At 38.4% G+C, this 13506-nt stretch overlaps 1 pseudogene and 1 gene segment (V, D, J or C); both read right to left on the bottom strand.

The window, feature by feature from the left end:
* Window positions 1–246: 246 nt before the first annotated feature.
* LOC130882728 (Ig heavy chain V region 186-1-like) lies at window positions 247–5123 on the bottom strand (annotated as a pseudogene).
* A 7040-nt stretch (window positions 5124–12163) lies between these two features.
* Window positions 12164–12657, bottom strand: LOC130882727 (Ig heavy chain V region 108A-like). The segment is given in 2 exon segments: window positions 12164–12528; window positions 12612–12657. Coding segments are annotated over 2 exon segments (411 nt in total).
* Window positions 12658–13506: the final 849 nt, after the last annotated feature.

Genomic DNA, 13506 nt, shown 5'->3' with positions numbered 1-13506 from the left:
GAATCATGTCAATGGAGGTGGTAACTGGTAAACATCTGGTCCAGTTATGGCCTGCTATGAGGCATCATGAATAAGCATCACTTACTTTCCAAGAGTCCTTTTGAAAGGGTGACAAAGACCCTAAAGGCTGATTAGAAAGACAAAGGGACAATCCTAGTGATTATTTCTCAGCAAGTCTCCAGGCTAATGATCTCTGTCATCTCCGACTCAGGGCAGTTTCCTGCTTCTCCAGGGTTTCTGACACACTCAGGATGTGGTTGCAACACAATGTCTTGCACAGTAATAGACTGCAGAGTCCTCAGATGTATGGCTTCTGAGCTCCATGTAGGCCATGTTGAAGGATGTGTCTGCAGTCAGTGTGGCCTTGCCCTGGAATCTGAGCATATTTAGTTTCACCATTTTCTGGATCAATTTCTCCAATCCACTCCAGTCCCTGACCAGGCTTCTGCTTCATCCAGTGCATAACATAGCTAGTAAAGGTGTATCCTGAAGCTTTGCAAGACATCTTCACTGAAGCCCCAGGCCTCACCAGCTCAGCCCCAGACTGTAGCAGCTGAATCTGTGAGTTCACACCTGCAGAGAGAAAGGCAGAGTGGATGCCATTGTCACCTAAGAGTGTGGAAATATGTATTTAGGGAGAGTGTTACCTGTAACTGCTGCCAATAGGAAGAGGACAATATAGCTGTGAATATGGTGAAGACCTTGTTTGCTCAGTGACTGTGGAGAGGACAGTCATCATATGATGTTATGGTGTGTGTGCGTCCCTGTATTTACCACCATAAGCTCATGTGATTTGCTTATTCATGAGCAGGGACTTCTTAGCTAAGTACCTAGTCCTGTTGGAGAAAAAGGAGGTACAGGGCACCTGGGTCAGGTAGCAAGATGTTGAGGTTCAAATCCTAATCCTTTCTGGGGAAATGATCTCATACTTCTTCCCTGAGAACTGTGCTAACCTTCTATAAATAACATCAGGGCCTAAGATCTCAATTGATTCAGGCCTGAAACAGTTACTCGCCTTGACACAAGGTTATCAGATTGATTTATCATGTGATTGTGATTATGAAGATGATGACTATTAGTAATCGCAAAACCTGCTAAATTTGCAGAATTTGTAGACTCCTTTCAGATATGTACAATTTATATTTGCCTTTGCACCTTGTTAAATACAAAATAAATAAAAACTTACATAAATGATCAAAAGGTAACATACCATAGAAACATTTGTATATCAAAGTTTATTGCATCACTTTCTCTAATAAATGAATTATAGAAACAAATAATAATTGTAAACAGATGATTCCAGCAAGAAAATGTGTTTATATTTGCAATACAACTGAAATATTTATCTAAAGGGAATAAAGAAATGGCATCACTCTCAGGAAATTCAATGCAATTATAGATAGTTATATTACTTAAAGACCCACTTAGAAATGTAGATATTATAAGAGTATTTCATTATTAGTTTTTATATTTGTGACAAAACATTTACATATGCTAATACATAAAAATGTTTAAAAGAAACTGTCTAGCATAATAAGTGGAAAAACAGGTGGGTCAAGAAATAAAAGAGTAGAGATTTTCAGGAAATATACACAGTCTACAGTATCATTTTGAGTGAAAATTCTAAACACATATCTTAGTTAAGGGAGCCACCTAAGGTTTGGCAAGAGACTTGAACCTGGAGTGGCTACCAGGTGCCAGGGCAATGTCCCCAGTTATTTCCTTGGGCAGCTGAGCATAGGGAACCTGAAATGACCCTATCCTATAGCCATACTGATGAATATCTTGCATATCACCATAGAACCTTCATCTAGCGATGGATGGAGATAGAGACAGAGACCCACACTGGAGCACCGGGCTGAGCTCCCAAGGTCCTAATGAGGAGCAGAAGGAGGGAGAACATGAGCAAAGAAGGCAGGACCACGAGGGGTGCACCCACCCACTGAGACAGTGGGTCTGATCTATTGGGAGCTCACCAAGGCCAGCTGGACTGTGACTGAAAAAGCATGGGATAAAACCGGACTCTCTGAACATGGCGGACAATGACAGATGATGAGAGGCCAAGGACAATGGCACGGGGTTTTGATCCTACTTCATGTTCTGGCTTTGTGGGAGCCTAGACAGTTTGAATGTTCACCTTCCTAGACCTGGATGGAGTGGGGTGGACCTTGGACTTTCAACAGGGCAGGGAACCCTGACTGCTCCTGGGAATGGAGAGCGAGGAGAAGAGGAGTGGGGGGGAGGGGGAGAGGGGAAGGAGGAGGGGGAGGGAAATGGGAGGCGGGGAGGAGGCATAAATTTTTTTTTCAATAAAAAATTATATTTTAAAGAAAATTGTATGAAAACTAGTGATATGTAGATAAACTTGTCATTCAGTTATTAGCATTGCTCCTGTGGTTTTTCTGATCATGTTCTGTGGGTATAAGAGATGAGATGCTTCCAAAAATATGAGTTAGACAGCTCATGAATGAGATTTGTAGACCATGATGTCTGCTACTGAATAAGATCCTTGATGACTTTTCTCTCCTTTCTGGCTGCCTAGGTCCTTGCTACACAAGAAAAATTACCCAGTAGGGAGAATTTTCTGTTTATTACAAAGTTTCTAATTAACTAATGAGTATTTGAACACACATATCTGTGGGTGAACTGTTCTGCTCCCAGAAACCATGAGTTATTAATGAACACCTCTGTATGGGCACAAGGCAGCTCTCTATGATTTAATAATCAGGGAGGATCCAGATTTGTTGAAAACAGTATGAGGTATTGCCATCTCTTTATTTGTCTACATTAGCTCAATAGTTAGACCTTGTTTGTGAGAAAGAATTTAAAATATGAATAAATCTTAAGAGCTACAAGCTGTACATAACTCCAAGGAAAGAGTGTCTTCCAGACACTATAGGACTGATGCACATATGAAGTCACAGAGACTGGAAAGCATGCCGAGTCTGCACAGAGTAGATCCTAATGGGGTCCCAATGTTCAGAGTAGAACAAGGACAGACTTTCATCCCCTAACCAAGAAGTTCTATAATTGATACTTCCTTTCAATGGAAATGTTTGTTTTCTCTGTTGATATATTATTGGGAGTACTCACTTCATTCAGGACTGGACACAAGTCCAGTAGGAGATGGCTAACACAGAATAAATGCAGTATTTTACAGATATTTTCTCTGATTTCACATTGTACATTATAACTCAACTTTTACCTATATAACATTTCTTCATTTTGAGTGCTGTTATGGGTTATATGTATCTAAGTTCCTGTTTTTATTCTTACATTAATGCTTTTTATTTTAGTTTTTCTTTTTTCACTGTTTGCTTTCTACAGAGAGAAGGAGAGGATGTGAAATTGGGGGTGATTCAGTAATCAGAATATATTGTACATTTTTTTCAAAAACTGTATAAAGTATATAAAACTGAATAAAATTTTAAAAGAATATACAAACCTGTGTGGAGTTTGACAAGGAAACTATTATGTATGACCATGGAAACATCATATGTCAGTCACAGCTGGTGCAGCTCAGTTAACAGATTTTAAGAAAGGAAACCACAGAGGATGAAGAATCCCCTCCACACTTCCTCCCATCTCTCTAATGGGGATTCTTAGCTTCTTTGTGTCCCCTGCTGGTCCTTTGCTGCATTGCATGTTGATATGTCATGGCTTACACTGAAGTTACACAGTATGGTTTAATTTGTAACTTAGGCATTAAATACAGTGTTCAGCTGCATATGTAAATGGCTTTTGATTAACCTGGAAATGCTGAATAGATGTTTCAGAAATTGATGTTATGTTATGCCTATATAATTATCAGTGTCCCTCTCAAATCTAGGTTTCACCCTGGTGACAGTTGTATGTATCCAGCTCTAGCAATTCCCCCTTGTAAGATGGTGACCACTGGAAAGAGCAGAATATTGTCTGCCCTCATTATTCTGTACCTGGGGGAAAGCACCTGAAGTCAGAGAATCACATAGTCTTGAATTTAGTTCATGTTTCCACCTGTTTCCAGACATAAGAGCCAACAGAACAAGAGGCACCAATGTGGTACCTATAGATCAGTTAGCAACTTCAGAAAAATATATTAAGAAGGATGTATAAATATAGTGAATATGTTGGTAGTTATCTCAAGGACTACCCTTAACACATATCCTGAAAATATCCTTCCCTTGATGACCCACATAGTAATTAGGCAAGTGCTCTAGAAATTTTGATAGGGCTGTGATTCTACTAATTTAACTGTATGATAGAAGCTTGCGTCTTAATGCAAATTATTGTATCTCCCCAGACAACCCAGTTCTCCATATTGCCATATCCTGGAATAACTTTGAGCTTTTTCATCAAAAGCAGTCTCCCAGAGGGCTGTCTCCATTCTTCTTTAAGGTCACTTACACAGCTTCCTTTCATCACTTCTTCCCCTTTGTCCTCAAGGACTGTTAGATAACAGACCAGGATGGATAAGAGGACAATCACAGAATGTATACCATGACTCAGTCTGTTTAACAAGCTGTAGTTTTGACAGGGCTCATAAGTATGGTTCCATTTTACCTTGATTCAGTTATGACCAACAGTTCAAACACGAGATATGGAAAATATCCAGACCAGGTATTTCAGGTATGAAAAAGTAGACCTGGTTGGACCATATCTGGCAGAGAATGTGTTAGTAAAGCTTTTTAGGAGATGAATGTTTTCACTGATGAAAAATATTTTGGAATGTGCTCCCAAAATGAGATAAGCTAACAGCAATATATAAGTTTTTACATGCACATATAATTAAATATCAGAAATAGATATTCACAGAATTAAACAGAAATGTGTGGTATCGAAAGTGAGGCTATTCACATATGTTTTGCTCTAACTTCAGGATCACAAATCATATGGACCTAATATTGAAGAATAGAGGAAACTGGGACCAGTCCAATGCATGACTTTTCTTCAATCACAAGTCAGAATTTATATGATGTCCCCTGGGTGTCAGAACACTGAGAAACACCCTGAGGACAAGATTCTCTTTTCATGTAGAGGAGCAGTTATCCCTACTATCCAGGGTACTGCAGGAGGTGGTAGTGCGACCCTTGGATTTCAGCATCTCTATTCTCCTGGGTAATGTGCATGATGGTGTGCTTCATAGCCCAGTATCATGGGAAGCTAATGGCTATCATGAGTATGAATGTGAAGGAATTTTGGCTGATTGAGTAATATTGATTTACAAAGATATTTTTCTCTCATCACTGGATTCATGCACTAAAGCCTTGACACAGTGACATCGTAAAAAGATGGCATAAGTTTTTTCCTAAGTTAAACTAATGTGAGGATCACAACACAGGCTGAGCTGCAGCAATGTGTGGTGAGCTGGCCAAAGGTTTCCTTAAAATACATGCACACATTGATATCTAGCATTCTCAATCACACTTTACTGTGTGGATTTTCAGGCTTCTCTGCCTGGGATCACTTTCACTGATCAGAATGCTCATAAGTTTCCTTTGTCACTGTGCTAGTATTGATGCTTGTAATCATTGTTGAAGGGCCTGAGCACCATTTGCACTATTCATGAGAGGCTTTCTGAAGGGGATTGTATCTGGAACCTAGTTCTGATCTCCTTTCTCTGATTCACTCACCAATGGATACACCATGATTTCCTCAGTGGTCAGATACCTCAGGTGCAGGACAAAAAGTTTGTATATGTCTCTAGAGAGCTGTACAATGTCCTCCATCAGTTATAAACAAAATCTTTAGTTTATTCATCTTGGAAAAATTATGAATTTCATGAATCAGCATCAGCAAGAACAAGAAAGTTCTTGTCTTTGGCAAATAGTGATATCTTGAACCTTAATAGAGAATGATGATCCAACTTACTTCTGTTCATGGTAAATCACTCACTTTGCACTGCTTTATACAGAGAGTAAATAATTGCACATTATTGCACAGGAGAGTGAGAACATTGATGTGAATGAGGAAACACTGATCCATCTCAGGTCTAGGTGACTCTTAGAAGCTGAAACAATTTTGAGCTTAGTATTTAAACAGGCCTGTGTTTTGAAGAATGGATAATGAGTGCAACTTGAGTTAGAGAAAATGAAACTGGACCAACAGTAGGAAGAGTCTGAATCTTAGAGATTTGCACCCGACCTTAAATCTTGTCCTCATAATGTCATGTAAGAAATGATAAATAAGTGAATGGAAAGTGAATTGTAATCTTTGATATCAGTAGCAAAGGTATATATGACAGTTTCTATGCTTGAGAATGTCTGGAAGGGAGCACTTTTCTATAGTGACTCTGTACATGTTGTTATAAAACATCTGAGCAGTAAAACATTTAGAAATCTTCTTAAATTCTATGGGATTATAAGAGATGGGATCAACAGTGCAGTAAGAAAATGACGAGAAATTGGAAACTATCAAACTAGCTTGTTCATGTGCATGCCAGAGACATTAATAAACATGTTTAGTCTATACACAATATCCTCATTTATTGAAAAATTCAATACACAATTTTGGAGGGAGATTTTAATGTGTTTCATTTGAATTTTTAAGTGAAAATATTATTTTAAGCAATACACTCTGACCAACTTATTCTTTTTCTAAACTACTTATAGATCCTCCTCACCTCTCTATTAACTGAATTGCACAGCCTTTATTTCTTTCAATCTTTAATAAACAACCCCATCTCTTTTTGTCTCTCTTAATGTTTATCTCTGTCTCTCTCTCACACATACAGACTCATTAAAACACAAAAACAAATAACCAAAATATATAAACAAAATACCAGCAAGACAAGAAAATGCCTGAATAAATTTATGTTGTTAAAGAAACATCTACAAAAATACCTCTGTATGATTTATTGGTGTTTTATAAGACCTACTGGGAAGTATGTTTAATTGAGCCAGTAAAATTCCCCTGAAGTGCACTAATTTTTCTTTGCATGTTCATACTAATTGCAGATAGTTTCTTCATTAGGATTGGTAGTCCTGTTTATTTCCCCTCTTTGCAGTAGAATCCCATGTTTGAACAAGTGCAAGTTCTGTATCTACTTCCACAGTCTAGTGAGTTCATATGTGTATCAATCCTATTGTGTCTGGAAGAGACTGTTTCCATCAACTCATTCAACACCGCTGGCTCTTAAAGTCTTTCTAGCTCTTGTTCTACATTTGTCCTTGGGTCCTGAGGATGACGTTTGTTTTAAGACAACACATTTATAACTGAGTGGTCCAATATTGCTCATGCTATATAGATTGTCCATATGAGATTCTCTATGTTATTTCCCACATTCTGAAAGAAGAAGCTACACTAATGATACTTGTGTGAAGCACAGATTAATATGCATATACAGACATATCATTGAGAATTATTTTATTGTTCTATTCCTTTAGTACATTGGCCCTGAACATTCTTACTGCTGCAACCTTTTAAACATACTTCCTCATGTTGTAGTAACACCCTAAACATAAAATTATTTTGTTGCTATTATGTAACTGTAATTTTCCACTATGAATCAATGTAAATATCAGACTTGCAAGGTACCTGATATGAACTCTGTGAAAGAGTTCTTTGACCCTTGTGAAAGGGTTGTTCAATTCCCAAAGTGGTCATACCCCACAAGTGGAAAACCATGGCTTTCACATAATATTGGGTTTCCCATAAGCAAATTCAATACAAGTTCTAGAATGTTCTAGTAGTTTCAAGCATGGTTTACATTCATGGACCAATCAAAGAATGGCTGATTACTCACCCAATATTTGTGCCACTAATGAATACACAAGCATAACTAACAGGCAGATCAGAATTGTGGGTCATAGTTTGTTGTTATGTTTATTATTACACTTCTCCTCTGAGAGCCTACGAAGTACCTTCTACGCTTTTGAGTCAGTAGATAAGACCTCCAGTAAGATACCAACTCAAATTCTCCATGTCCTATGACATATATAAGTGTTGTCTTTAACAATAGGGTTTTACCATCAGATTGTGAAAGAGCAACCATTAGTCTTGGCGATAGCCTGAGTTATTTTGTGATTTATATGATGCCACTTTGGCCAATGATTAAATTTATGAATGTTTGTCTAGTAATTCCAATTTTCCAAATATCCAGTAGTTTACTGAAGGTTGTAATAATTTGGAATCTGCTCTTTGGGGGATTTGAGGCCAAAGACTAAGTGCAAAAACATCTCTAAAGTTCTGGCTTTGTGGGAGCCTAGACAGTTTGGATGTTCAACTTCCTAGATCTGGATGGAGGGGGTAGGACCTTGGACTTTCCACAGGGCAGGGAACCCTGACTGCTCCTGGGACTGGAGAGGGAGGACAAGAGGAGTGGGGGGAGGGGGAGAGGGGAGGGAGGAGGGGGAGGGAAATGGGAGGCGAGGAGGAGGCAGAAATTTTTTTTTTTCAATTAAAAAAAAAATCTCTAAACTACTTCAGTTAGGAACAAGAAACCCTTACTACTTAAAAAAACTGATGGAGACCAGCTTCAGAAAAGTTAGCACTTACCAGGGTAGGGACAAAAAGATTAGAAAAGTCGGTAATGAGTATGAATACATGCATGAAAATAATAAAATAGAAGCATAGGATAGTATCAGAAGGAAGATCCAGTGAACACTGAAATTTGCCTGCATTTAATTTTTCATACTTTTATAACCCAATACAACAGAGGGAGGAAGAAAAAAAGCTGCTTTAACATGATACTAAAGACAACTTGAACAGTTTTTTGCTGCAATATTATAACATCAAGTCATTAGCACTCTGTTGTTTAGGCAGTGAACTCACCCTAGACCAAGTGGCCTGAAGACAAATATTCCCAAGGTGAAAACTCCAATTTTAAAATGAGGAGCTGAGGTATGCTTGAAAATCCTGATCATTGGTCAGGGTGGAGTGGATTTATCTATATGGACCATCTTGATATCAAAAGGACCAAGTAACTACACCCTCAGTGAGGATGTACAGTTGCACTAATCAACAATTTTGGACAAGCAAAAACTCTCTGACTTTCAGACAAGGTGGAACTAGGTTCACAGATTTGGGCCTCAACAAAAATCTTAGCAACAGATTCTCATTTCTGAATAATTTTTAAAAGGGACTTCATTTGTGTATCAGGAAGCCAGGGCTCTGAAACAAATAGTGTAGAGGAATCCACAGAGGCTAGCAGGAAAACTGGGTCCACTCTCAAACCCCTAAATTGTAGGAGGAAGGCATAGCGCTGAGAAGCAGATGGACTAATGTGCTGCTGTCAGCTGAGGCTGTGTCAATGTGCTCTCTGTGCACAGTAGTATGTAGCAGTATCTGCAGAATACACACTAGGGATCTTGAGGAATACATGGTTATTGGTGTCTTTGAAGACTGTGAGCTGGCTCTTCAGGGGTGTGTTGTAAAACTTAGTGTCATCCCACCAAATGATTGCAAACCACTCCAAACCCTTACCTGGCGGCTGATAGATCCAACCCACACCTATACCAGAAGTGCTCAGTGAAATCCCCAAGAAAGAGCAGGTCAGTATGCGATCCTGAGAGAGCTGCAACAGCCCAGGGTCAGATTCCTTCTATGTAACCTGAGACAGGATAACTGTGGTGAATGGAAAGTAGAAGATAAGGTTGGAATAGGTGATAACATAGAAGTTTGCCCTTAGTGTGTCTTGATACTGGTATGCAGAGTAAATCAGCAGCAGGAATGAAGAAGGAAGTCTGTCCATGGCTGTGCACCAGTGAGTACCCAGACCCAGCTTTGGCTTTTCAACCCAGGATTGGCTGGATTCAAGAGAGACTTACATTCCATGCCAGGTAGTAGGAACTGGCTTTGATGAAGAACTTAAGTTTTAGGATTCAGGGTGAGCCAGTCGGTGAGGGGAGGCACAGAAGCCCTCACAGGAGTTTACCTTTTTCCCCAAAGAAAGTATCCCACCTGGTAGAGACAGGCCTTCAGTATACAACACATCTGATGAGTACTGTGTGAATGCAGCTGGAAAGAGTTGGTGCTCTTGCAGGCTGGCAGCCATGCAGTCTATAACTGCATGAGAGAGAGTGATATTTCATTGAATACTAATCTGTTAATTTCCTGCCTCATGTATTTGAGACTTTTATTTATTCAATATTAGTATCTTCATCTTTATACTGCCCTCTGATACTTTAAAAGCAGCACGAACAAAAACATAAACCATAGGCAAATACATGATTAGTTAGCTCATTTCTGAGTCTGCGAGCTACTGGAGGATGGACAGAAGTACAGAAGACACTGAAAGTCACCACACAGGGCCTAGGATTTTATTCACTGGTACTGTGATGTTAAAGCACAATGTAATCTCTTTTTTATTGCCACTATGGATGTTTTAGAATTAAGAGAGAAAATTATTTGCCTAACTTTGAACACCTATTACAGTGACTTTGTGACATGAACATGACTGAAAATATAGAAAAAAACTAGAGTAAAGTGATTTCTTTAAAGAAATCTATGTCAAAAATGATTACCTAATTTTTTAAGAATAAACTATCTTCTTATTTAAATATATAAGATGTGTCTAAACAATGACTTTGCACTTACCACAAAGTTATAGTAACACTGTAAAAAGAAACAAAACCCTCAATGCTGAGAAACAGCTGAGGCACTGAACCCTCATGGAAGGATGGGCAATAAGACCTGCACCTACACTTGGTTCATTTTCCAGGGCATTTACATTTCACAATAACTTTTGATTTATGATTAAATTATGTATATTGAGAAGGAATGTATCTGACAATATCTGCATGAGATTGAAACATCTTCACAAAATGTCCTCATCAAAGGCAGGGAGTAGAATGGATCCACAAGAAAAATAAGAATCCTGGAATTGGTGATAACAGCATCAATAATACCCTTTCCAATTTCTGGTTATTATCTGTAGATTAGCAGTGAGTATTATTGAGTAAGTGTCTCTAGTAGGATGTAGAGTCATTTGAGTATATGCTCCAGTGTGGTATAGCTGGATGCTGGGGTAGGCCTCTTCCAATCTTCCTCTGGAGCAGTCACACTGATTTTACAGTTGCTGTACAGAGTGGGCCTTATTAGGTGTTTAAGTTTGCAATATAAGGGGTTTGGGCACTTCAAAATGGGTCTGCAGCATGCGACAGACCACTACTTGAATCGAGGTCTCACAGTCACTTGACAGATGCCTTACATTATTGAGTCTTGTTCAATTCAGAGGACAGAATCAGAATATTCCCTTGCCAGCTGATCATTAATGCTTTTCTATTGGTGGAGACAAGAGAGTGCTTTATGAAGACATTATTTTAAATTCAAGCAGTATTTTAAATTCAACAGAGGTTTAAATGTCTCTATCATAGAATAGGCCAATAATATTTCTGCCTACAACAACATGTGAATATTATAACATCAATATTCAGTACATAGTATTCATATTTCAAGAGGATTTATGGCAGTTACAGGAACATGCCAAACTAACCCTTTGCACAACAGAGATTTCTTACTGAACCAACCCCTTGATATTATTAAGTATGCATGTTGCATGTAATTGGCCCAGGTATCCCAAATCAATCACTCTATTGAACAAGAGTGACTTCATCATATCCAGAGAAATATGAAGGTTGATAGCATGTCAGAGTAGGTCAGTGTCTGTAAAAGCCTGAGACTGTCAGTCAGGGTACTGGTTCTGGAAAGGTAGTAAACTTAATAAAATATTAATATTAGTAATCTCAATCCTATTCTTAAGTAACAATTATACACACTGGGTAAATAAATCAGTTCTATGAAAAGTAATTTAATCCTATTTTTCTCAACTTACAAGATTTACACTTATGTAGTGGTAAATCATGATGTAAATATTTCTCCCATTCTGAGAAACTGAAATTCTGCTGCACAACACAGGTAAAATTAAGAAACACACATTCATGGTATTTAAGACTGTGAGAGGAGTTTCAGTTTGGTCAGATGCTGTTTATGTGAACTTTACTGGTAAAATTCATATAATACATTATTCAAAGCTACTCCAAAACGTTCAAGTCTGTTCTAATCCAGAGATAATTCTGTTACTATGCATTAACACAGTTTTCCCTTCTTTATTGTTTTATTACAGAGAAACATGTAAATGGGGGTCAATTAGCATCATTTTATTTATTATAGAGAATGAGACAGAAAACAGTCTCTCAGAAAGATTATTTCTGTATAAATCTTCAGGAGAATCGTTTCTGTCATCTCAGTCCCAGGGAAACTTCCTCCTTCTATAGGGTTTCTGACACACCCAGGATGTGGTTGCAACACTGTGTGTTGCACAGTAATAGATCCCAGAGTCTTCAGAAGTCAGGCTTCTGAGCTCCATGTAGGCTGTGTTGGAGGATGTGTCTGCAGTCATTGTGGCCTTGTGCTGAAACTTCTGATTGTAGTTAGTATTACTATTTATAGGAAAAATCTTTCCAATCCACTCCAGGCCCTGACCAGGACTCTGCTTCACCCAGTAAATATAACTATATGTGATACCATCAGAGATCCTGCAGGACAATTTCACTGAGGTCCCAGGCCTCACAAGCTCAGGCCCAGACTGCTGCAGCTGAGAGTGGACACCTGTAGAGAAAAGACAGTTTAGGTGTCATTGTCACCTCTGTTACTGTTCTCTCTTCAGGTTTGGAACTGGAATGCCTCTTTACCTGTAGTTAGTGACAGGAGGAAGAGAGTGATCCAGCTCCAAACCATGATAAGGACCTGTGTGCTCGGTGACTGTGGAGATGACACTGATCATATGTTGTTCTGAGGTGTGGACATCTCTATATTTACCACCATAGACTCATGTGATTTGTATATTCATCAACAGTGTACCTCTTAGATAAGGTCTTAGAACAGCTTTAGAAGAAAGAGGTAGAGGACCTTGGGTCAGGCAGCAGGATGCTAAAGTTCAGTTCTAATCCTGTCTGAGGAAATGAAACCCATACTATATCCCCAAGCCTTGTGCAGACCTGTGTATATAACATCAAGTTATAAGCTCTCAGTTTATAAAAGACTTCAGGCAGAGACAGTTTTTCCTCTTGTTACAAAAAATTTACAGTTAACAGTTGTGAAAAGGATTTAAAACTTGTAAATTATGAGAACTTCTAGTCTTTTTTTCATGTACATGACATTAGCAAGTCTTTCTCCAGAAGACTGCATAATAAAACACACAAATGATCAAAAGTGAAAATGTCTCAGAAATTTTTGCACACAAATGTTATTGCAGCATTGTCTACAGTAGATAAATTATAGAAACAAACTACATGTCTTTGAACAAATGACCGTATCAAGAACTATGGTATATATGCTATAAAACAGAATTTATTCATCAGCAATGTATAAGGAACTTATATCACTTTGAGGAAAATGAATGCAATTGGTGCTGACATTATTAAGTATCTGAGGACCCTCTCAGAAACAGATATTGTCTGAGTCCTATTTGTAGTCATTAGATATTGTATAGTTAGAAATAATTGTGAATGCACATATGTAAGGATGTAGAACTGAAAATGTCCCATGGAATAAAAGTGGCAAATGGATGTGGAAGAGCAAGAAAAT

This window comes from Chionomys nivalis, chromosome 10, assembly GCF_950005125.1.
Source record: "Chionomys nivalis chromosome 10, mChiNiv1.1, whole genome shotgun sequence".
In the NCBI taxonomy this organism is placed as follows: domain Eukaryota; kingdom Metazoa; phylum Chordata; class Mammalia; order Rodentia; family Cricetidae; genus Chionomys; species Chionomys nivalis.
Note: the sequence above shows the minus strand (reverse complement) of the source record. Positions and strands in the feature narration are given on the sequence as shown.